The sequence below is a fragment of the Oncorhynchus nerka genome, linkage group LG18, assembly GCF_034236695.1.
Source record: "Oncorhynchus nerka isolate Pitt River linkage group LG18, Oner_Uvic_2.0, whole genome shotgun sequence".
Taxonomy (NCBI): Eukaryota; Metazoa; Chordata; class Actinopteri; order Salmoniformes; family Salmonidae; genus Oncorhynchus; species Oncorhynchus nerka.
The window spans coordinates 56,559,510-56,582,692 of record NC_088413.1 but is presented as its reverse complement, the minus strand read 5'-3'; the positions used below and the strand labels follow the sequence as shown (position 1 = coordinate 56,582,692).

Below are 23,183 nucleotides of genomic sequence, written 5' to 3'. Positions count from 1 at the left end.
TCTATGTGAAGTGCTTTATTTAACCTCTCCGTCTCTGTCTGTACAGAGGACGGACCCTCAGCTCCTGGCCCAGTTCTACTATGCTGATGAGGAGCTCAATCAGGTGGCCACAGAACTGGACAGCCTAGATGGGAGGAAGGAGCCTCAGAGGTGTACGCTGCTGGTCAACCAGTTCAGATCCTGTCAGGTAAGAATCTATAGGGGCTGACACTAGTTCATTTCAGTACCCTCGGAATACTGCCACAATTCTGTAGCTGGTCTCTTATCGTTTCATTTCACCATGCTTCTAATTTCTTTTAGACTTCCAGCTCCATAAATTTGTAAAAATCCATCAGACATTTCATTTGAGAGTTAATGCTGTAACCCAGTTAGGCAGAGAGCACTTGAAGAGTCCACCATGCCAATTAAAGTGAGGTATTGAAGTTTGACCTCAAATGTTTAAAACTATGACGACAAACTCTACATCAGGGGAGTTTGAACTGCAAAAAGCCTGAGATTAGTTGGCTGATATGGTAGGGGTTGTGCGATTATCCCAGTAAGCATTGATTGGACGGGCTGTTAAATCACTCCGGTTCACAGTGGTAAGGAGAGATAAGGAGTCCCTCTGAGTGCAAGCAGTTGATTCAATCAGGTTTTGTTGCTGTTTTGAAAGCCTTTATCAGGTTATCTAGGTCAGGAAAGAAGACTTGGATGAGTGACTCTGGAAAGATCAATGAAGTGGAGGTATTAGAGATTGGATCTTGAAGTCTCTACTTCTCTACATAGATATCATGACACCTGGATTGGTGTTTTCAGGCACTATGGGGTCAGAGTAAAGGATTGACTGTCAGGTTGTTTTGAATGACTGACTTATGTCAGTGTTATGTAGATCCACTATAGGTTATTAGTCTGCTTGACCGGAGATGACGCTTTTTCTCCTCGGAGACGTATTTGTCTCTGTTTGAGACCTGTCACATGACCGATGGAAGACTGTTGTGTCCATTTGGAGTTGGGGAGGGCTTCTAAACTGGTCTTCCTTCAGGTGTGTGGGGTCTGGACTTTGTGAGTGATGGCTGCCATGCTGCTGTCTGCTAGGTTGGTGTTCAGAGGGGGGGGGCAGACAGAGAGGAGGTCGTTAGCAGGCCCACCAATGTGCCTGGGCCTCGTGCACCCAGGGTCCAGAGGGGGATGTTCCTAATAAGGTCACTGCTTGATCCCCAACTGCTTTCCCCCTCTTATTTTTTCCTCCTCTCTCTATCCTCCCCCCGCCCACTCTCTCTCTCTCTCCATTCCACGCTCTCATTGTCCCTTCTCCCGCCATCTCTCTCTCTCTCTCTCTCTCATTGTCCCTTCTCCCGCCATCTCTCTCTCTCTCTCTCTCTCCATTCCACGCTCTCATTGTCCCTTCTCCCGCCATCTCTCTCTCTCTCCATTCCACGCTCTCATTGTCCCTTCTCCCGCCATCTCTCTCTCTCTCTCTCCATTCCACGCTCTCATTGTCCCTTCTCCCGCCATCTCTCTCTCTCTCTCTCCATTCCACGCTCTCCTCATTGTCCCCATCTCCCGCCTCTCTCTCTCTCTCTCTCCATTCCACGCTCTCATTGTCCCTTCTCCCGCCATCTCTCTCTCTCTCTCCATTCCACGCTCTCCTTCTCCCGCCATCTCTCTCTCTCTCTCTCTCCATTCCACGCTCTCATTGTCCCTTCTCCCGCCATCTCTCTCTCCATTCCACGCTCTCATTGTCCCTTCTCCCGCCATCTCTCTCTCTCTCTCTCTCCATTCCACGCTCTCATTGTCCCTTCTCCCGCCATCTCTCTCTCTCTCTCTCTCCATTCCACGCTCTCATTGTCCCTTCTCCCGCCATCTCTCTCTCTCTCTCCATTCCACGCTCTCATTGTCCCTTCTCCCGCCATCTCTCTCTCTCTCTCCATTCTACGCTCTCATTGTCCCTTCTCCCGCCATCTCTCTCTCCATTCCACGCTCTCATTGTCCCTTCTCCCGCCATCTCTCTCTCTGCTGAGTTTTTGTATTCTCGTCATGTTGTGCTTCATAAACCCAAAGGCTTTTAGCTAGACTGCAGGACGTTTTCAGCGACTGAGAATCATCAATCCTGGTTTGGCTCGTTCCAGATTTCCCCCTGAAAGAAAAATAAGTGCTTCAGGGACGCAACACGGCCTCTTATTCTCTCAGCTAGTGTTTTGCTTCCACACTAATATTTCTGTGAAACAAAATGCGGTTAAACACGTAGTATATGTGATACTTGTCAGGTCGGCTTTTAACTCCCATAGTTCTAAAAGTATTTTGATGTAAGTTACCTCGTTGAGACAAGGAACACCATGTTACCAGCATGCTTTAATAATACCACCTATACATGAGACCCCCCCCCCGAATGGAAGCCAAGTGGTCTGACGGTGGAGAGTTGTCCTCTCGACCCCTAACGTTTCTGTTAGGAGCTCTTCTTGATGGCCGTGGGCCTCAGAGGTGCCAAGCTGCACAAGTTATGTTGACGTAGTTGTTCTCACAGCATGGACTGCACCAGTGGAAGAGATTGCTCGTTCCTCGTTTCTCTTTTCCTGGCAAAGCATCAACTTGGAGCGTAGGCGTGTAGAGCGAGCAAGCTCTCCATCTATCTTCTGCTAGTGTAGGTATCATCTCAACATCGTCATGTTGTGCGATGAGAGGCTGATGGTGTTCAAGGTTAGGCCAAGCTGTAGTGTAGCACACAGGACAATGGCCAGATGAGCATTGGGCTGGTGGGGGCACTGGGACCCAGCCACGGCGTAGGTAGTACAGCACGGCAATGAAGTCGGTAGTTAAGCTTTTTAATCTTGCTCCTCGGGGCTAGCAGCAGCGACGTAGTGCTGTTCCTGGAGAGAGAGGGAGGGAGAGAAAAGGCTCATTGTTCGAACTGTTGTACATGCCAGCGGCACAAGCTCTTGATTAGCTCTCACTGTGCGGGACAGTTTGTCTGCACCGCTGGAATTATGGGATTTAGTTGAGGGCTGTAATGGGACCATTCTGTGCATTGGCCTGTTTAATTGTTTTCAGCCTGTTCCCTGTTCAGAGTTCTCCAGACAGTTTGTCTGGTAGTTTGTGAAACATCATGATCAAAACTCCCGCGTTTTGTTGGCGGTCGCTCGTCACCAACAGAATTTGTCTTATTGACGCCCCTTTTCATTCAGTACATTTTATCTTGACACCCTGTTTTTTTTTTTTCAGTACGTTTATTCACTCATTTATTCAATCTCTATCCCTGTCACTCTCCCTGTGTCTGCAGGACAATGTGTTGAACGTTATCAACCAGATCATGGATGAATGTATCCCTGGCGACAGAGCCAACAGAGACTTCTGTGTCAAGTTCCCAGAGGAGATTCGCCATGACAACCTGGCTGGACAGCTGTGGTTTGGGGCTGAGGTACTGTACTGTATCCCCTCCAGTATCATGTCACATCACATTAACAATATGTACTCTGCATGAATGTTAGTCTGCTTGACACTATAGGCATTCATCATTTACAGTCATGTTTCCTATCTGTTTTCACAATGTAATGGTCAGCTGGATCATTGTATAACTCATTATTCCTTGTGTTAGCCACTTGTGCATAGACAAGTTTGTCTTGAAGAAAAATTTACAATATTTGAATGAGACTACCCTGGATCAAGAAGGGTTAAATAACACGAGTCATTCCCTTCTCTCACCATCTTTACGTGTAGTGTCTGGCTGCAGGCTCCATCATCATGAACAGGGAGATAGAGAGCATGGCCATGAGGCCTCTCGCCAAGGACCTGACCCATAGTCTGGAGGAGGTCCGTAACATCACGCGAGACCAGGCCCTCCGAGACCTCAACTTCTACACAGACCGCATGAGGGACACGCTGCGCCACTTCGACAGCCTCTTTGCTGAGTTTGAGCTCAGGTAGCTCTCAGGACATCAGCATCTTACACTATTGGACATCATCAACATATTTGACTATGCATTTTAATGTATTTTTACATGATTCCCTCTCTGTCAGCTATGTATCAGCCATGGTGCCTGTGAAGTCTCCCAAAGAATACTATGTTCAGCAGGATGTGATTGTGCTCTTCTGTGAGACTGTGGAGAGGTGAGTTGTATGGGGGGGGGAAAGAGAGACGAACCATGTCACGGGGAATAGCAATGGGACAGTGTGAAGGCTGGGTTTGAGTTTTTAGGTTTGTAACGTTAGAGTTGGTACTCAGATGACAGTCGAGTGGTTTTGCAAGTTTCAGACATGGTACTCCATGCATGCAGGTTTTATAAAAAATGTCAAGTGGTTGTCCAATATTATTTCACAGCCTCACGTCTGTGTTGTGTTTGTCTTAGGGCGCTCAAGCTGGGCTATCTCAGCCAAGACATGATCGATGACTATGAACCCGCTCTGATGTTTACAATCCCCAGACTAGCCATTGTGTGGTAAGTGTTGTTTTCTCTGTCTCCTCTTGTTCGTCTTCTAGAAGTCTCTGATACTAATAACATGTTGTAATCCCCCGGTCTCTCCCTCAGTGGTCTGGTGGTGTACGGTGAAGGTCCACTCAACCTGGATAGGAAACCAGGGGACATGTCTGAGCTCTTCCGGCCCTTCCGTACTTTACTGAAGAAGATCAGGTACTGTTAAGAGGATACACGTATAGATTGTCCTCTGTATTTAATCATAGGTAGAAAATAGCTCTGAACCATCGCGACAATCTTGTGAATATAATTCGACTTTGCCGAACAGTCTAAAAATCATGGGCCAGTATCATCCTCATTGCGTGATTATTTTAGGCTGGGCGTTTAAGTATCTTATTAAGCTTGTGTTATTCCCATAGGGACCTGCTCCAGACCCTGTCAGAGGAGGAGTTGTTGACACTGGAGCGGAGCCTCTGTATCTCTCAGGACGGGTTCCCCCTAGTCCCCGAGCTTCCCCCTACCCCAGACCCCCTCTCATCCAGCAGCCCCACCGGTGACATCCCGGAGGAGCCGACTGAGAGCGAGCAACAGGAGGTGCTGTCTCTTTGCATCTCCCACATCCAGGATGAGGAGGACAGGCAGTGGGAGGAGGTGGAGAGGGGGGGAGAGGAGGAGCGGGGTGGTCTGTGTGAGGAGGCGGAGGAGGCGGACCAGGCCTGCTCCATGCAATATGATGAGGAGGAGATTGAACAGCTCAACATGATGGTGCACCGCGTGGGGACGAGATGTTCACGCTGCTGTCCCCTCCCAGCCAGGGCCAGTCCCCAGCCCACCGCCCCAACAGAGGGGGCTCTATCGGTGGCTCTAGCACCGAGGCCTCCCCCATCCGGGTGCTGGTGGGCCAGGGCAGGACAGGTCTCTACCACGAAGAGGAGGACAGAGTCTTCTTCATGGAGGACCTGGATGCAGGAGGGGACCTTGTGACCAGCAGTCGTCTAACCTCGCCTTCTAACCTCGCCCCTCAGCCCTCTTCTCCTCAGCCCAGCAGGTCTGGCCCCCTTACCGACTCATCCAGGAATGGATGGCCCACTGAAGCCCAGTCAGATCTGTCCCAGCAGCCCCACAGCCATCCCTCACAGTGCCCCAGCACCAAGCGACCCAGTCCCAGCCCTGGCCGGGAGCCCCTGCCCTACACTAACGGCTGGGAGGTGGGCCTGGAGGGGGCAGAAACTGCTGAGGTCATCGCACACCGCATGGGAGGGATGAAGCTATCGGCCACCGTCATTTTCAACCCCCACTCCCCCAGCCTGACTGAGATGGCTGTGGACAAGCTGCTCTTGCCCCGACCCCTCTCCTCCTCAGAGACAGAGCCATGCGCCCCCCTGGTGGCCACAAACTGCCTGCTCAACTCCTGTGTCTGCTGCGGCAGCTGTGAGGTCGGCCATGATGACACGCTCACCATGGACACCACAGGGCTGGGAATGGGCCTGGGGTTGGACCAACACTGCAAGCCCCACAGCTCTGTCATCCAGTCCTCTGCCTGCCGCCTAGCTTCCTCAGGACACGACCTACATGGGAAAGGTGACTCTCCCCCCTCTCGCTGCTCCTCAGAGCCAGCTCCAGGGGTGGAGGAAGGGGACCAGCACTGTGACCAGTGCCTGGTGGTGGTGGCCCCGGCGCCTCAGCAGTGCCTGGGCCAGAACAGGAGCCCCATTGGGGTAAGGGGAACCCCAGAACCTTGTTCCCACCAGTGCAGGACAGTGAGGAGGCCTCAGGCCAGCGGGGGAAGGGACAGGACGGGGACCAGAGAGGCAGACAGTGAGTCCAAGGAAGAGATCAAGAAGAACACTAGGTATGAATATACAGAGCATTTGGAAAGTATTCAGACCCCTTGACTTTTTCCACATTTTGTTACGTTACAGCCTTATTTTAAAATTGATTAAATTGTTTTTTTTCCCCCCTCAATTTATACACGATACCCCATAATGACAAAGAAAAAACAGGTTTTTAGACTTAAATATCACATTTGCACCTTTGGCAGCGATTACAGCCTCAAGTCTTCATGGGTAAAACGCTACCATCTTGGCACACCTGTATTTGGGGAGTTTCTCCCATTCTTCTCTGCAGATCCTCTCAAGCTGTCAGGTTGGATGGGGAGCATTGCAGCACAGCTATTTTCAGGTCTCCAGAGATGTTAGATTCCGGGCTCTGGCTGGTTCATTCAAGGACATTCGGAGACTTGTCCCGAAGCCACTCGTGCTTTGTCTTGGCTGTGTGCTTAAGGTCATTGTCCTGTTGGAAGGTGAACCTTAGCCCCAGCCTGAGGTCCTGAGCGCTCTTGAGCAGGTTTTCATCAAGTATCTCTCCTGTACTTTGCTCTGTTCATCTTTTCCTCTATCCTGACTAGTCTCCCAGTCTCTGCCACTGAAAAACCCACAGCATGATGCTGCCACCGATGTTTCACCGTAGGGACTGTGCCGGGTTTCCTCCAGACGTGACGCTTGGCATTCAGGCCAAAGAGTTTAATCTTGGTTTCATCAGACCAGAGAATCTAGTTTCTCATGAGTGTGCAAAGCTGTCATCAAGGCAAAGGGTGGCTACTTTGAAGTATCTCAAATATATTTAGATTTGTTTAACACTTTTTTGGTTACTACATAATTCCATATGTGTTATTTCATTGTTTTGTCTTCACTGTTATTCTACAATGTAGAAAACAGTACAAAGAAAGACCCTGGAATGAGTAGGCGTGTCAACTTTGACTGGAATTGTATGTGAAGAAGCTATTTATTTGTATTACTTTTAATAGATTTGCAAAATGTTTACATCTGTTTTTGCTTTGTCATTATGGTGTATTATGTGTAGATTGATAAGGGGGAGGGGGGGACAATTGAATCGATTTTAGAATAAGGCTGTAACATAACAAAATGTGGACAAAGTCAAGGGGTCTGAATCCTTTCAGAATGCACTGTGCTATATATGTGGTGTTTGGGTGATGTGTTATTAGGGCTCCGTTTCATAGCAGGTAGGCCTCAACAACAGTCATTTACCATTTACCTTAGTCATTTATCTCTTTTGAAAGCAAACTTCCTTCACGTCTGGTCTCTGGCTAATTTAGTCCACATCTTGTCATCCAGTTTTATGTTCTGTTTGCTATTTGCACTTTGCTTTATGCTACTCTTATAGCGTAACATTCACAGATCCTATTTTATATTGCCCATCTGTTATCAGTTTATTTTTGATTTAATTATTTAGCTTTTCCTCTTTTTTTGTTATTCCCAGTTTTTTTCAGGACTCTCCTCTCAGCTCAGTCTCCAGTAGTGACTGTGAGAGTGTGTCTGTCACCACATGTAGTCTGTCCAGCAGTGCTTACACAGCCAGGTAACCGCTGACCCATTTGTGAGCAGCTGTATCTGTAGTGTGTTTGTGTGTGTGTTTCTGTTTCATACATCCCTATGTTACAGCTTATGGTCATATAAACCTTTCCCATCAACATCTCTATTTCACCCATTACTCACTTTGAGATTGATATCAAACACAACCCCTATTGTACAATGCATATTCATTACAGTACACAATATGCTGGTGAGCAGTGTTGTGTGTTGATAAGAATTACAATGAATGTAACTGTCCCGCCCCTGCCCCTCTCCATTCTGTCTCTATCTCCCTTCACTGTATCTCGCTCTCGCTCTCTCTCTGTCTCTCTCTGTGTGTGTGTGCATGCATGTGCGCTCCCCCTGCCTGCCCCAGCCCTGTCAGCAGTCTGACCACGAGCTCGGGGACGTCAGAGGATCTGGACCGTCATGAAATCCAGCTGGCCCTGCAGGCTGCTAAGATGGCCGCCAGGAACAAGATCCGCTCGCGCTTCCACAGCAGCAGTGACCTCATCCACCGCCTCTTCGTCTGCATATCGGGTATGTCTCTCAATCAATCAATCAAATGTATTTATAGAGCCCTTTTTACAACAGCAGTTGTCACAAAGTTCTTGTACAGTAACCGAGCCTAAAACCCCAGAGAGTGACTAATGTAGTGGCACGGTGGCTCGGAAAAACTCCCTACAAAGTCAAGAATCTAGGAAACAACCAAGATGGTAACCAGGCTTGCTCTTCTGGCTGTGCCCGGTGGAGATTATAAGAGTACGTGACCGGTAAGGCCAGGTCGTTCTTCAAGATGTTCATAGAAGACGGGCAGGGTCAATTAATAATCACAGTGGTTGTACAGAGTGCAAGAGGTCAGCACCTCGGGAGTTAATGTCAGTTGCCATTTCAGCTGAGCATTTAGAGGTCGAGACAGTATGTATGTGTGTGGGGGGGGGAGACCAAGACGACCAGGTAACTGGGGACAGGACAGGCAGGAGTCATCAGGCCAGGTAGTCCTGAGGCATGGTCCTAGGCCTCAGGTTCTCCGGGGGCGGGGGGGGAGATGGGAGAATTAGAGCAAACATATCTAAGAACCCACAGGACACCAGATAAGACGGAGAATTACACCATATATAACAGACTGACTCTAGTCCCCCGGCACAGACTATTGCAGCATAGATACAGGAGACAGACCTGGTGGGTCGGGGACATTGTGGCCCTGTCCAAAGTTACCCCCGGACCAGGGTAACCCCCACCCACTTTGGCAAAGCACAGCCCCCACACCACTAGCGATATCACCAGGCCACTAACTTACTACCCTGAGACAAGGCCCAGTATAGCCCACAAAGATATCCCCACCGCACAAGCCCGAGGACAGGAAGGATGGAAGAGCATGAGCAAGCCAGTGACTCGGCCCCGTAATAGGGTCAGAGGCAGAGAATCCCAGTGGAGTTAAGGGATCTGGCAAGGCAGCGACAGCAAGGGTGGTTCGTCACTCCAGTGCCTTGCCATTCGCCTTCACGCTCCTGGGCCAGACTACACTCAATCATAGGACATACTGAAGAGATGAGTCTTCAGTAACGACTTTAAGGTTGAGACCAGCTGTTTGCTTAGAAGGAGCCTTGCGTCTTGTGACTAGTGTAGGTATGTAAGGCAGAACCAAATCGGCAGAAGCCAGTGTAGGGAGGCTAGCACTGGGGTAATATGATATTTTTGGGGTTTCTAGACAAGATTCTAGCAGCCGTATTTAGAGTAGAGGTTATGATTTTTCAGTACCGCTACCGATTATTGGAGGGGCCCAAAAAAAGCCGATACCGATTAATCGGCCGATTTGTTATTTTATTTTTACTTTATTTTAATTTTTTGTAATAATGACAATTACAACAATATTGAAAGAACACTTATTTTAACTTAATATAATACATCAATCAAATCAATTTAGCCTCAAATAAATAATGAAACATGTTCAATTTGGTTTAAATAATGCAAAAAAAGTGTTGGAGAAGAAAGTAAAAGTGCAATATGTGCCATGTAAAAAAAAAAAACGGTTAAGTTCCTTGCTCAGAACATGAGAATATATGAAAGTTGGTGGTTCCTTTCAACATGAGTCTTCAATATTCCCAGGTAAGAAGTTTTAGATTGAGGTTATTAAAGGAATTATAGGACTATTTCTCTTTCTACCATTTGTATTTCATATACCTTTGACTATTGGATGTTCTTATAGGCACTTTACTATTGCCAGTGTAACAGTATAGCTTCAGTCCCTCTCCTCGCCCCTACCTGGGCTCGAACCAGGAACACATCGACAACAGCCACACTCGAAGCATCGTTAGCTATCGCTCCACAAAATCCACGGCCCTTGCAGAGCAAGGGGAACAACTACTCCAAGTCTCAGAGCGAGTGACGTTTGAAATGCTATTAGCGCGCACCTTGCTAACTAGCTATCCATTTCACATCGGTTACACCAGCCTAATCTCGGGAGTTGATAGGCTTGAAGTCATAAACAGCTCAATGCTTGAAGCATTGCGAAGAGCTGCTGGCAAAGGCACGAAAGTGCTGTTTGAATGAATGCTTACGGGCCCGCTGCTGCCTACCACCGTTCAGCCAGACTGCTCTATCAAATATCACATCATAGACTTAATTATAACATAACACACAGAAATACAAGCCGTAGGTCATTAATATGGTCAAATCCGGAAACTATAATTTCGAAAATAAAACGTTTATTCTTTCAGTGAAATACGGAACCGTTTTAAGTCTAAATATTCCTGTTACATTGCACAACCTTCAACGTCATGTCATTAATTACGTAAAATTCTGGCAAATTAGTTTGCAACTTGCCAGGCGGCCCAAACTGCTGTATATACCCTGACTCTGTTGCACAGAATGCTAGAGAAGTGACACAATTTCCCTTGTTAAAAGAAATTCATGTTAGCAGGCAATATTAACTAAATATGCAGGTTTTAAAAAATATATACTTGTGTATTGATTTTAAGAAAGGCGTTGAATGTTAATGGTTAGGTACACATTGGTGCAACGACAGTGCTTTTTTCGCGAATGCGCTTTTTAAATCACCTGTTTAGCGTAGTAGGCTATGATGCAATGATAATTTAACAGGCACCACATCAATAATATGCAACGCAGGACAAGCTAGATAAACTAGTAATATCATCAACCATGTGTAGTTAACTAGTGATTATGTTAAGATTGATTGTTTTTTATAAGATACGTTTAATGCTAGCTAGCACCTTACCTTGGCTCCTTGCTGCACTCGCATAACAGGTAGTCAGCCTGCCACGCAGTTTCCTCGGAGTGCAATGTAATCGTCCATGATCGATGTCCAAAAACTCCGATTGTTATGAAAACTTGAAATCGGCTATTCCGGTTAATCGGTCGACCTCTAATTTAGAACTAGCTGAAGGTTATTTAGTGCCTTATCCAGGTAGCCGGAGAGTAGAGCATTGCAGTAGTCTAATCTTGAAGTGACAAAAGCATTGATTAGCGTTTCTGCATCAAAGTTGCATCAAGACTGTACAACCCTCGAGATTCATTGTCAGTTCTGACAGCAGATCTCTTTGTTTCTTGGGACCTAGAACTAGCATCTCTGTTTTGCCCGAGTTTAAAAGTAAAGCATTTTCCGCTATTAACTTCCTCTTGTCTGAAACACATGCCTCCAGGGTAGGCAATTTTGGGATTTCGCCATGTTACATCTAAACGTACAGCTTGTGTGTCGTCTGCATAACAGGGAAAGTTGACATTGTGTTTCTGAATGACATCACCAAGAGGCTGCATATATAGAGAAAACAATAGGGATCCTAGAACGGATAGTGGTCTCTCGCTCCAAGGGTATAGCTGTAGTTTGATGGGGTAAATCAGTCTATGTTGCTCATGTTTTTGTTTATTTTGTTATTAATATTTTGACTCCAAAATAAAATGAAAATGTACTTTTATTACTTTACTGATCTGTACTCCAAACACCCTCCAACGGCTTTACACTGTATTCCACAATGCACTAGCCTACTTGGCTTTTCTCTTATGCACCACAGTTGCACCCGGTATCCTGTTTATGCCTAGCTTGCACGACGCCCGTTCCAGTGGCATGCATTGAAACGTGTATCTTTCTCGTGGCTTTCTTTTGCAAAATAACTATGAATTAATGGACTTATTTATTCACCATCACAGTGTAGGGCGTTCAATGTATTACATGGAAGAATAGCAGGTCTATTTTGCTCCAGAGAAGTGTTTGTTCCCTTGTTGGCGCAGACACTAGCCTAGCGTCTAAGTAACGTTAGTTAGCTAGCTATTAAGCTAGCCAGGTTTTCTTAGCAGCTTGTACACACCCCACAGCCCATTCAGCTAGGATTACGGATTGTCCCGGTAGTGACTGTTTTGAATCCCTGCTGTTTCCGTCTGCCTTGCGACCTGCCCTGTCTGGAACTGAGAGGAGTAACAAAGTAGCCCACATTACTACCATGACAAAGACCAAAGCCGCTGGGAGTACCGTTGAGGACAAAATTGTTCTACAAGCAATTTTTACAACAAAAAGAGAACTTGAAGCCATTTTGTCCAAATACTGGTGGAGTCAGTCCATTCTTTTATTAGTTATCTGACCAGAGAGGTCCAGGACCTGAAGAACAGTTAGCAGTTCTCCCAGTGTCAGCTCGATGAGTTTAAAGAGGAGAACGGCAAGATGACAGCAATCTGTAAGTCATTGAGAGAGGACATCAGTTGTGTATGTGAATCCATGATAACAATGACGGAGAAATCTGATTATCTTGAGGGAGAATCAAGGCGGAACAATATTGTTGGGGACGGAATTGCAAAGTCTCCACACAAGACCTGGACGGCGTTTGAGGACAACGAGGACTATCCTGAAGCAGTGCGCCAGAAGAGGACTTATTCCAGCCATGAAAGCTGCCAAAGCGCGTGGGGACATTACTTACATCCACTGTGACAGTCTCATTGTCCACCCTCCCTCCCAAAAGCCTGGAAGGGATGAGAGCCAAGCATTTTGTTTCGTAGATTCAAACCAACCCCCAGCACACACACACAATTACACACACAAACTGATTGATGGAATGCTGTTTTTATTTTTTGCTTTGTTTGTTCTTTTCCATCTTTATTTCCATTTCTGATAAACTACCCAGGAAAGGGCTAAAAATGGTCCACCACCCAAAGGACATCCAGCCAACTTGACACAACTGTTCGAAGCATTGGAATCAACATGGGTCAGCATCCCTGTGGAGTGCTTTCGACACCTTGTAGAGTCCATGCCCCGACGATTTGAGGCTGTTCTGAGGGCAAAAGGAGGTGCAAATCAAAATTAGGAAGGTATTCCTAATGTTTTGTAATAAGGCTCATGAAATCATTAACTTGATAACATCAGATAACATTCATATATTAGCCACTTCTGAGACTCTCACTTAGATAATTCCTTTCATGATACAGCAGTAGAAATTCAAGGATATAATATCTACAGAAGAGACAGGAATGCCTATGGGGGAGGTGTTGCTGTATATATTCAGAGCCATATCCCTGTAATGTTTAGACAAGATCTCATGTCAAGTGTTATTAAAGCGTTGTGGTTTCAGGTTCACCAGTCTCATCGACGCCTATTATTTTACAATGTTGCTATAGGCCACCAAGTGCTAACAGTCAGTACCTAAGATAATGTCTGTGTGTACAATCCTTAATAGTGTATATGATGTAAACTGAGAGGTCTACTTTCTTGGGGACCTGAATATTGACTGGTTTTCATCAAAGATCGCCGCTCATCATGCTGGCCGCTCAAGATCTCTAATCTGGTTCAGGTTATTATAATCAACCTATCAGGGTGTTTACAAATGCTACTTGAGTTATATCATCCACATGTATTGATGATATTTGTATTAATACTGTAGAACTTTGTTCTAAAGCTGTATCCGTTCCCAGTGGATGCAGGGATCATAATGTAGTGGTTGTATCCAGGAAAGCCCAGGTTCTTAAAGCTGGGCCTAAAATACTGTGTAAGATATCATATCAAATATTTAGCTATGTGGATTATAAACTCAGCCAAAAATGAAACGTCCCTTTTTCAGGAAGATAATTTGTAAAAATTCAACTTCACAGATCTTCATTGTAAAGGGTTTAAACACTGTTTCCCATGCTTGTTCAATGAACCATGAACAATTAATGAACACGCACCTGTGGAACGGTCGTTAAGATACTAACAGCTTACAGACGGTAGGCAATTAAGGTCACCGTTATGAAAACTTAGGACACTAAAGAGGCCTTTCTACTGACTCTGAAAAACACCAAAAGAAAGATGCCCAGGGTCCCTGCTCATCTGTGTGAACATGCCTTAGGCATGCCGCAAGGAGGCATGAGGACTGCAGATGTGGCCAGGGCAATAAATTGCAATGTCCGTACTGTGAGATGCCTAAGACAGCGCTACAGGGAGACGGGACGTCCACACAGTGGCAGACCACGTGTAACAACACCTGCACAGGATCGTTACATCCGAACATCACACCTGTGGGACAGGTACAGGATGACAACAACTGCCCGAGTTACACCAGGAACGCACAATCCCTCCATCAGTGCTCAGACTGTCTGCAATAGGCTGAGAGAGGCTGGACTGAGGGCTTGTAGGACTGTTGTAAGGCAGGTCCTCGCCAGACATCACCGACAACAACGTCGCCTATGGGCACAAACCCACAGTCGCTGGACCAGACAGGACTGGCAAAAAGTGCTCTTCACTGACGAGTCGCGGCTTTGTCTCACCCAGGGGTGATGGTCGGATTCGCGTTTATGTTCGAAGGAATGAGCGTTACACTGAGTCCTGTACTCTGGAGCGGGATCGATTTGGAGGTGGAGGGTCACAGCATCATCGGACTGAGCTTGTTGTCATTGCAGGCAATCTCAACTCTGTGCATTACAGGGAAGACCTCCTCCTCCCTCATGTGGTACCTTTCCTGCAAGCTCATCCTGACATGACCCTCCAGCATGACAATGCCGCCAGCCATACTGCTCGTTCTGTGCGTGATTTCCTGCAAGACAGGAATGTCAGTGTTCTGCCATGGCCAGCAAAGATCTCAATCCCATTGAGCACGTCTGGGACCTGTTGGCTCGGAGGGTGAACTTGCAGGTGCCTTGGTGTAAGAGTGGGGTATCATCTCAAAGCAAGAACTATCAAATCTGGTGCAGTCTATGAGGAGGAGATGCACTGCAGTACTTAATGCAGCTGGTGGCCACACCAGATACTGACTGTTACTTTTGATTTGGACCCCCCCTTTGTTCAGGGACACATTATTCCATTTCTGTCACATGTCTGTGGAACTTGTTCAGTTTGTCTCAGTTGTTGAATCTTATGTTCATACAAATATTTACACATGTTAAGTTTTCTGAAAATAAATGCAGTTGAGAGGACTTTTTTTTTTTTTTTTTGAGTTTATATATTTTTGTTGGTCTGTGATTTGATAAGGAGCATCCAGACACTGCACATGATTCATTTATGAAATTGCTTCTTCTAATTATTGATAAACATGCACCTGTTAAAGTGACTGTTAGAACTGTTAAGGCTCCATGAGGAATTGAAAAACTGTATGGTTGGAAGAGATGGGCCAAAAGGAGTGGCTAATAAGTCTGGCTGCACATCTGACTGGCTGACTTATGTGACTAAATTCAATGAAAAGAAGTAACTGTATTATGAAGGTCAATGATATAACGAATGATGGGGGGGGGAGTACTTTAAATTATGGGCATTAAGACAAATTCAACTCCATTGGTCATCAAATCAGAAAGCTTAATCATCACAAAACCATTTGATGTTGCCAATTTTTTTTAATGATTACTTTATTGGCAAAGTGGGTAAACTTAAGCAGGAAATGCCAACAATGAACAGTGTGGCATCCTATTCATGTATAATAATAATAATGGAAGAAAAAAAAGCGTAAGTTTGAATTTTGTAAAGTTAGTGTGGGAGAGGTGGAAAAAGTATAGCTCAATAATGACAAACCTCCTGACATTGACAACTTAGATGGAAAGCTACTGAGGATGGTAGCTGACTCTATAGCCACTCCTACAGTATATTATGTCATAACTTTGATCTGAGCCTAGAGGAAAGTGTTTGTCCTCAGGCCTGGGGGGAAGCAAAAGTAATTTCGCTACCCAAGAATGGGTCGTGGCCTTGACTGGTTCTAACAGCCAACCTTGCTGGCGGCTCTTAGCAAACTGTTGTAAAAAATGGTTTGAACAAAAACAGACTTTCCGCATGCTTATAGAGAAAAGGGCACTCAACATGTATTGCACTGACACAAATGACAAAGAAATGTATAATAAGAAAATTGTGGGTGCTTTACTAGTAGATATCAGTGCAGGATTTGTTATTGACCATAACCTGTTGAAAAAACATATGTGTTATGGCTTTTTAACCCCTGCCATATTGTGGATTCAGAGCTATCTATCTAACAGAAGAGGGTTTTCTTTAATGGAAGCTTCTCTAATGTTAAACATGTGAAGTCAAAAATCAGATCAAATTGTATTTGTCACATGTGCTGAATACAACAGACCTTACAGTGAAATGCTTACTTGCAAGCCCTTAATTAACAATGCCGTTTTAAGAAGAATAAGTGTTAAAGTATTTACTAAAACTGAAAAAAAGAAAATTGAACAACAAATAACAAAGAGCAACAATAAAATAAGAGTAATGAGGCTATATACAGGGGCTACCAGTACAGAGTTAATGTGCGGGGGTACAGGTTAGAGGTAATTAAGGTAATATATACATGTAGGTGAAGTGACAATGCATAGATAATAAACCGAGTGGCAGCAGTGTAAAAATTTGGGTGGGGGGGGGGGGCTCAATGCAAATAGTCCAGGTAGCCATTTTATTAGCTGTTCAGGAGTCTTATGGCTTGGGGGTAGAAGCTGTTAAGAAGCCTTTTGGACCTAGACTTGGCGCTCCGGTACCGCTTACTGTGCGGTAGCAGAGAGAACAGTCTATGTCTAGGGTGACTGGAGTCATTTGGAATTTTTAGGGCCTTCCTCTGACATCGCCTGGTATAGAGGTCCTGGATCAGTCAGGACCAATCAGGATGCTCTCGATAGTGCAGCTGTAGAATCTTTTGATGATCTGAGGACCCATGCCAAATCTTTTCAGTCTCCCGAGGGGGAATAGGTTTTGTCGTGCCCTCTTCACGACTGTCTTGGTGTGTTTTTGGACCATGATAGTTCGTTGGTGATGTGGACACCTGCTCTCAACCTGCTCCACTGCAGCCCCATCAATGAGAATGGGGACGTGCTCTGCCCTCCTTTTCCTGTAGTCCACAGTCATCTCCTTTGTCTTGATCACGTTGAAAGAGAGGAGTACAGGAGGGGACTGAGCACACACCCCTGAGGGGCCCCATGTTGAGGATCAGCATAGCAGATGTGTTGTTATTACCTACCCTTACCGCCTGGGGGGGGGGGGGGGGGGCTGGCTGTCAGGAAGTCCAGGATCCAGTTGCAGAGGGAGGTGTTTAGTCCCAGGGTCCTTAGCTTAGTGATGAGCTTTCAGGGCACTATGGTGTTGAACACTGAGCTGTAGTCAATGAATAGCTTTCTCGCGTAGGTGTTCCTTTTGTTCAGGTGGGAAAGGGCAGTGTGGAGTGCAATAGAGATTGCGTCATTGTGGATCTGTTGGGGCGGTATGCAAATTGTAGTTGGTCCAGGTTTTCTGAGATAATGGTGTTGTGAGCCGTGACCAGCCTTTCAAAGTGCTTCATGGCTACAGACGTGAGTGCTATGGGTCGGGAGTCATTTAGGCAGGTTTTCTTTGACAAAGGAACTATGGCGGTCTGCTTGAAACATGTTGGTATTACAGAATCGGTCAGGGACAGGTTGAAAATGTGAGTGAAGACACTTGCCAGTTGGTCAACGCATGCTCAGAGACATGTCCTGGTAATCCGTCTGGCCCTGTGGCCTTGTGAATGTTGACCTGTTTAAAGGTCTTACTCACATCGGCTAAGGAGAGTGTTATCACACTGTCATCCGGAACAGCTGGTGCTCTCCTGCATTCAGTGTTGCTTGCCTCGACGCGAGCATATAAGTAATTTGGCTCGTCTGTTAGGCTCGTGTCACTGGGGACCTCGCGGCTGTTCTTCCCTTTGTAGTCCATAATAGTTTGCAAGCCCTGCCACATCCGACAAGTGTTGGAGCCGGTGTAGTAGGATTCAATCTTAGTCCTGTATTGACACTTTGCCTGTTTGATGGTTCGTTGGGGGGCATAGTGGGATTTCTTATAAGCTTCCGGGTTAGAGTCCCGCTCCTTGAAAGCGGCAGCTCTGCCCTTTAGCTCAGTGCGGATGTTGCCTGTAATCCATGGCTTCTGGTTGGGGTATGTACGTACAGTCACTGTGGGGATCATCAATGCACTTATTAATGAACCCAGTGACTGATGTGGTATACTCCTCAATGCCATCGGAAGAATCCCAGAACATATTGCAGTCTGTGCTAGCAAAACAGTCCTGTAGTTTAGCATCTGCGTCATCTGACCACTTCCGCATTGATTGAGTCACTGGTACTTCCTGCTATAGTTTTTTACTTGTAAGCAGGAATTAGGAGGATTGAGTTATGGTCAGATTTGCCAAAATGGAGGGTGAGGGAGAGCTTGATTACGTGTCTCTGAGTGTGGAGTAATGGTGGTCTAGAGTTGTTGTTTTTTTTCTTCTTCTTTTGGTTGCACATGTAACATGCTGGTAGAAATTGGGTCAAACGGATTTAAGTTTCCTTTCATTAAAGTCCCCGGCCACTTGGCTCCCCGGTTTTCTTGTTTGCTTATGGCCTTATACAGCTTGGTGAGTGCGGTCTTAGTGCCAGCATCAGTTTGTGGTGGTAAATAGACAGCTACGAAAAATATAGGTAACTCTCGTGATAAATAGTGCGGTCTACAGCTTATCATGAGATTCTCTACTTCAGGCAAGCAAATCCTTGAGCGTTCCTTAATATTAGATTTTGTGCACCAGCTGTTATTGACAATTAGACACTTACCGGAGGCAGCTATTCTATCTTGCCGATGAACGGAAAACCCAGCCAACTGTTATCCATGTCGTCGTTCAGCCACGACTCGGTGAAACATGAGATATTACAGTTCTTAATGTCCCGTTGGTAGGATAGTGTTGATCGAAGCTCATCCAGTTTGCTATCCAATGATTGCACGTGGGCTAATAGGACTGATGGTAGAGTTGGATTACTCACTCTCCGAAGGATCCTTACAAGACACCCCAACCTATGTCCCGATATCTCCTTCTCATGCGAATCAGAGATTTGGGCCTTGTTGGGTGTCTGAAGTAAATCCTTTGTGTCTGACTCGTTAAAGAAAATATCTTTGTCCAGTAGGAGGTGAGTAATCGCTGTGCTGATATCCAGAAGGTATTTTCGGTCATAAGAGACGGTGGCAGAAACATTATGTACAAAATAAGTTACAAATAACGCAAAAAACCTGCACACAATAGCACAATTGGTTAGGAGCCCGTAAAACGGCAGCCATCTCCTCCAACACCGTTGTTCATTGTGTGGTGTATCGCCAGGGCAGCTCCCTTCGACTCTTTTCTATTTTTACCAATGACCTACCACTGGCATTTAACAAAGCTTATATGTCCATGATGATGGTTCAACCCAATACAAATCAGCAACCACAGCTTGTGAAATCACTGCAAGCCTAAACAGAGTTGCAGTCAGTTAGAATGGGTGGCCAGTAATAAACTGGTCCTGAACATCTCTAAAATTAAGATTATTGTATATGGTACAAATCATTCCTTAAATTCTAGACCTCAGCTGAATCTGGTAATGAATGGTGTGACCGTTGCGCAAGTTGAGGAGAGTAAATTACTTGGCGTTACCTTCGTTTGTAAACTTGTGTTCAAAACATTGATTCAGTGGTTGTAAAGATGGGGAGAGGTCTGTCCGTAATAAAGAGATGCTATGCTTTTTGACACCACACTCCACAAAGCAAGTCCTGCAGGCTCTAGTTTTATCCTGTCTTGATTATTGTCCAGTTATACTAGAAGGACCTAGTTATGCTGCAGCTGGCCTAGAACAGAGTGGCACGTTTTGCTTTTCATTGTAATCAGAGGGCTAATATCCAGTTTCTCTTGGTTAAGAGTTGAGAAACGATTGACTGCATCGCTTCTTGTTTTTATAAGAAACAATGTGTTGGTAATTCCAAATAGTTTGTATAGTAACTTACACACAGCACTGATGCACACACCAGACATGCCACCAAGAGTCTTTTCACAGTCCCCAGGTCAAATTCAAGGAAACGTACAATATTATACAGAGCCATGATTTCATCTCATACAGCGCAAGTGAACAGCAAACCTGGTTTAAAAAAAACAAATAAAGCAACGCCTCTCCCCCATGTGACGTATTTGTAACTGATAGATACACACACACACTACATGTTAATGTTTTTAAATATATGTGAATTGTTAAGTCTTTTGTCATGAATGTATTTTTCTTTGTGTTGCACCCTAGTAAGACTAGATTTCGCCATTGGCGTCGGTTAATGGTGGTCCTAATAAAAAAACAATTAATAATAATGTCATTGGTTCCTCTTGACCCCTTGACCTCCAGGTGTTGCTGACCAGCTGCAGACAAACTATGCCGCCGACCTTCGAAGCATTCTGAAGACACTGTTTGAAGTCATGGCTACCTCTGAGCAGGGGGACAATGACAAGGAGAAGGGTGAGGAACAGATGCTTCTGTTTAGGTTGTTTGTCTTTACATCAGGGTTAACTTGCAGTAATGTCAGGTGTCTTAGTGTAGTTCTTCCAGTGTGTTTGTCTGTGATGGTAATGTTAATTGTAATGACACGGCTGTGCTCTGTGTGGTGGTGCAGCATGTCCAGGGCTTCGCAGTGCTGTTCTGGAGGACTGTTCTCTCTGTCAGGAGACCATCTCCTCCTCGGAGCTGGCAGCCAAGGCCCTGGATGGACAGTTTGAAGGTCAGCACCTCTCTTTTCTCCTTAAAACACATACACACGTGACGTGCTCATTCATATAAACAAGCATCACTATTAATGTGCCCCTGCTTTTCCCCTGTAGATCCCCCAGACTGGGTTCCTGATGAGGAATGTGACTCCTGCATCACCTGTAAGGCCCCCTTCACCGTCATTCGCAGAAAGCACCACTGTAGGAGCTGTGGCAAGGTAACACAAAACACCTAAACAGATCTCCTTTAGAATTGTCTATACTACATCAAATAAATGAAGAACAATCAAATGTACCTTTTTTGTTCTGTGTCATTTTAGATTTTCTGCTCTCGCTGCTCCTCCCACTCAGCCCCGTTACCGCGGTACGGCCAGGTGAAAGCCGTCAGGGTGTGTACGCACTGCTACATGTTCCACGTCACACCGTTCTACAGTGACAAGACTGGCATCTGACCCCTGCTGTATCAACCAATTTCACCCCCCCCCAGAGCAACCTTATCGATCATCTTCATCACACTGCACAGCAAGGCAAGGCTTTGGAATAAAGAGGACATGGATGAGAGGGCAGAGAGGTGGAACGAGGTCGGATGTGGAGGCGCATAAACCATGATTAAACCCTTTCTGTTTTTTGAGATGCTGCTGCTGCTGCCTGAAAGGGAACCAAAGGGCCTAATGCTATGCTGTCCTCCTCCTGACTCGCTGATGCCTGCCTGCCTGCCTGCCTGCCTGCCTGCCTGCCTGCCTGCTTGCCTGCCTATAGAGGCAGATGAAGAAAAAAATGGAAGTAGGGTTTTGAACAGGCTACTCTGGACCGGTCCAGTGCTTTAGGAACAGCTTCAGGAATATTTGCAGCTGAAGAGGGAGAGAAAGCCTTTTCTGTTTTATTGCTTGTGTATAACAAGCATGTCCTATGCTTTAGCGGGCTTCCCACACTTGTGCCAGAGCTCTGACAGGGCTCCGATTACTTTAAAGAATGGAAGTCATAATAAACATGTAAATAAGGATAATTATGTTGATAGTGATGATGATCTCCGCACAACTGATCTCGCTTGTTTGGCCGCAATGGCTCTAGAAGTTTTAATTTTAGTTTGTCATGTAATTCCTGATGCTGTGAGGATGAGGGGAAAGCAATCCTCATCAGGCTACCTAAATAGCAAAGCAACAAAAAAAAATATTTTATGTATTGATTCCTACCACGGAAATTTGCCAATGTTTTTAACGGCAATTTAATTTGTGATTTAATTTCATATGGGATTTGTATTTTATCAACTGTGTGTCAAAGGACACAAAGATTAGCTGGCCTTTAGTGACAATGAGGGCTGTGCCCATTGCTTTTACAGTCACAACATACAATGTTTATTTAAAAAAAAAAAAAAAAAAAAGCTTTTTCTCATCCCATCTTTAACATGCTACTCTGAGATTTGACATGGTCACATCAGTCACTCTCTCAGGCATTTAATGCCCTCTGGTGGAGAGAGACTTTAACCTCCTACCACACATCAGTATCTATATTAATTGATTGTTAGAATCATGGAGTGCATATCACCACTATTTAGAGGTTTATGATACCTGTCTCCCATCAGTTGGTCAAGGCAGCTTTGTTTCCTTCTGATTGTGCAATATAGTTTTTCCCTCTGTGTATGTTGTTGCCAAACACATTTATCTTAAGTATATTTCAACTCTCCCAGGGGTCACACTGATAGCAAACTTTTCTAGACAGGATTCACCAAAACCGAGACGAACCTCTACACTAAGCATTGATGTCCATTTTCATGATCTAAATTACATGCCAGCTGCTGCTGCTGTTGCAGAAACATGTGATCTGTAGGGAGATCAGTTAGAATATGTTACAGATAGTAAGTTCAATTGAAACTAGACTGTTTTGTTCATCCTTACCTGGTTATACATTATCCCCATACCTCTCTGCACAAAGTATTACTATTCCCAGTAGATAACCACTTCCTCTACTCTTACATCATGATTTCTGCCTGCTACCTCGAGTCATTTCTGATGTGGAGGGAAAGCTTCACCATCTAGGTTACAATGGAGAATGTGTTTGAGTTGATGTGGATAGAGGACTGGTCAATCTGACATAACTGGCTCAAACAACCATGGCCTTCTACGCTTCAAGGCTGCACCAGTTATATCAAATCTGCCCTGATTTATAAACTAATTCTCAGGCTTTATCTTGTCTAGATCGCTTTATACTTCTACACGGTTTATTTGTATTGCGGAAAATTTAAAGACCTTAAAATTACGTAATTGTTTTATAAACCAAATGAAATTGTAAATCTATAAATCTATTACTACTTTTTCAGTATGGTGCGGTAATTCAAGGACTGTGTATCCTATTACTTCAGAGCTTGTTATTTTGTAAAGGCTAGCATATTTCAGTAATAAGAGCCATGTGAAACATTTGGGAAAACTGAAAGAATGTTATTAATTTTAAATGCCATGTAAATTCAAATTAAATGACTTTTTCCTTTGAATAAA

The 23,183-nt window shown here is 45.2% G+C and overlaps 1 protein-coding gene across 1 annotated transcript in view; it reads left to right on the top strand.

The window, feature by feature from the left end:
- The window catches only part of LOC115146175 (lateral signaling target protein 2 homolog), a 54,606-nt gene extending 31,423 nt beyond the window's left edge, over nt 1-23,183 (top strand). Inside the window, 14 exon segments of the mRNA XM_029688079.2 lie at nt 47-187; nt 3,257-3,394; nt 3,694-3,896; nt 3,994-4,083; nt 4,323-4,412; nt 4,503-4,604; nt 4,808-5,160; nt 5,163-6,240; nt 7,668-7,766; nt 8,136-8,299; nt 20,336-20,446; nt 20,601-20,705; nt 20,806-20,909; nt 21,012-23,183. Coding sequence (XP_029543939.2) covers nt 47-187; nt 3,257-3,394; nt 3,694-3,896; nt 3,994-4,083; nt 4,323-4,412; nt 4,503-4,604; nt 4,808-5,160; nt 5,163-6,240; nt 7,668-7,766; nt 8,136-8,299; nt 20,336-20,446; nt 20,601-20,705; nt 20,806-20,909; nt 21,012-21,143 — 2,910 coding nt within the window. The 3' untranslated portion in view covers nt 21,144-23,183.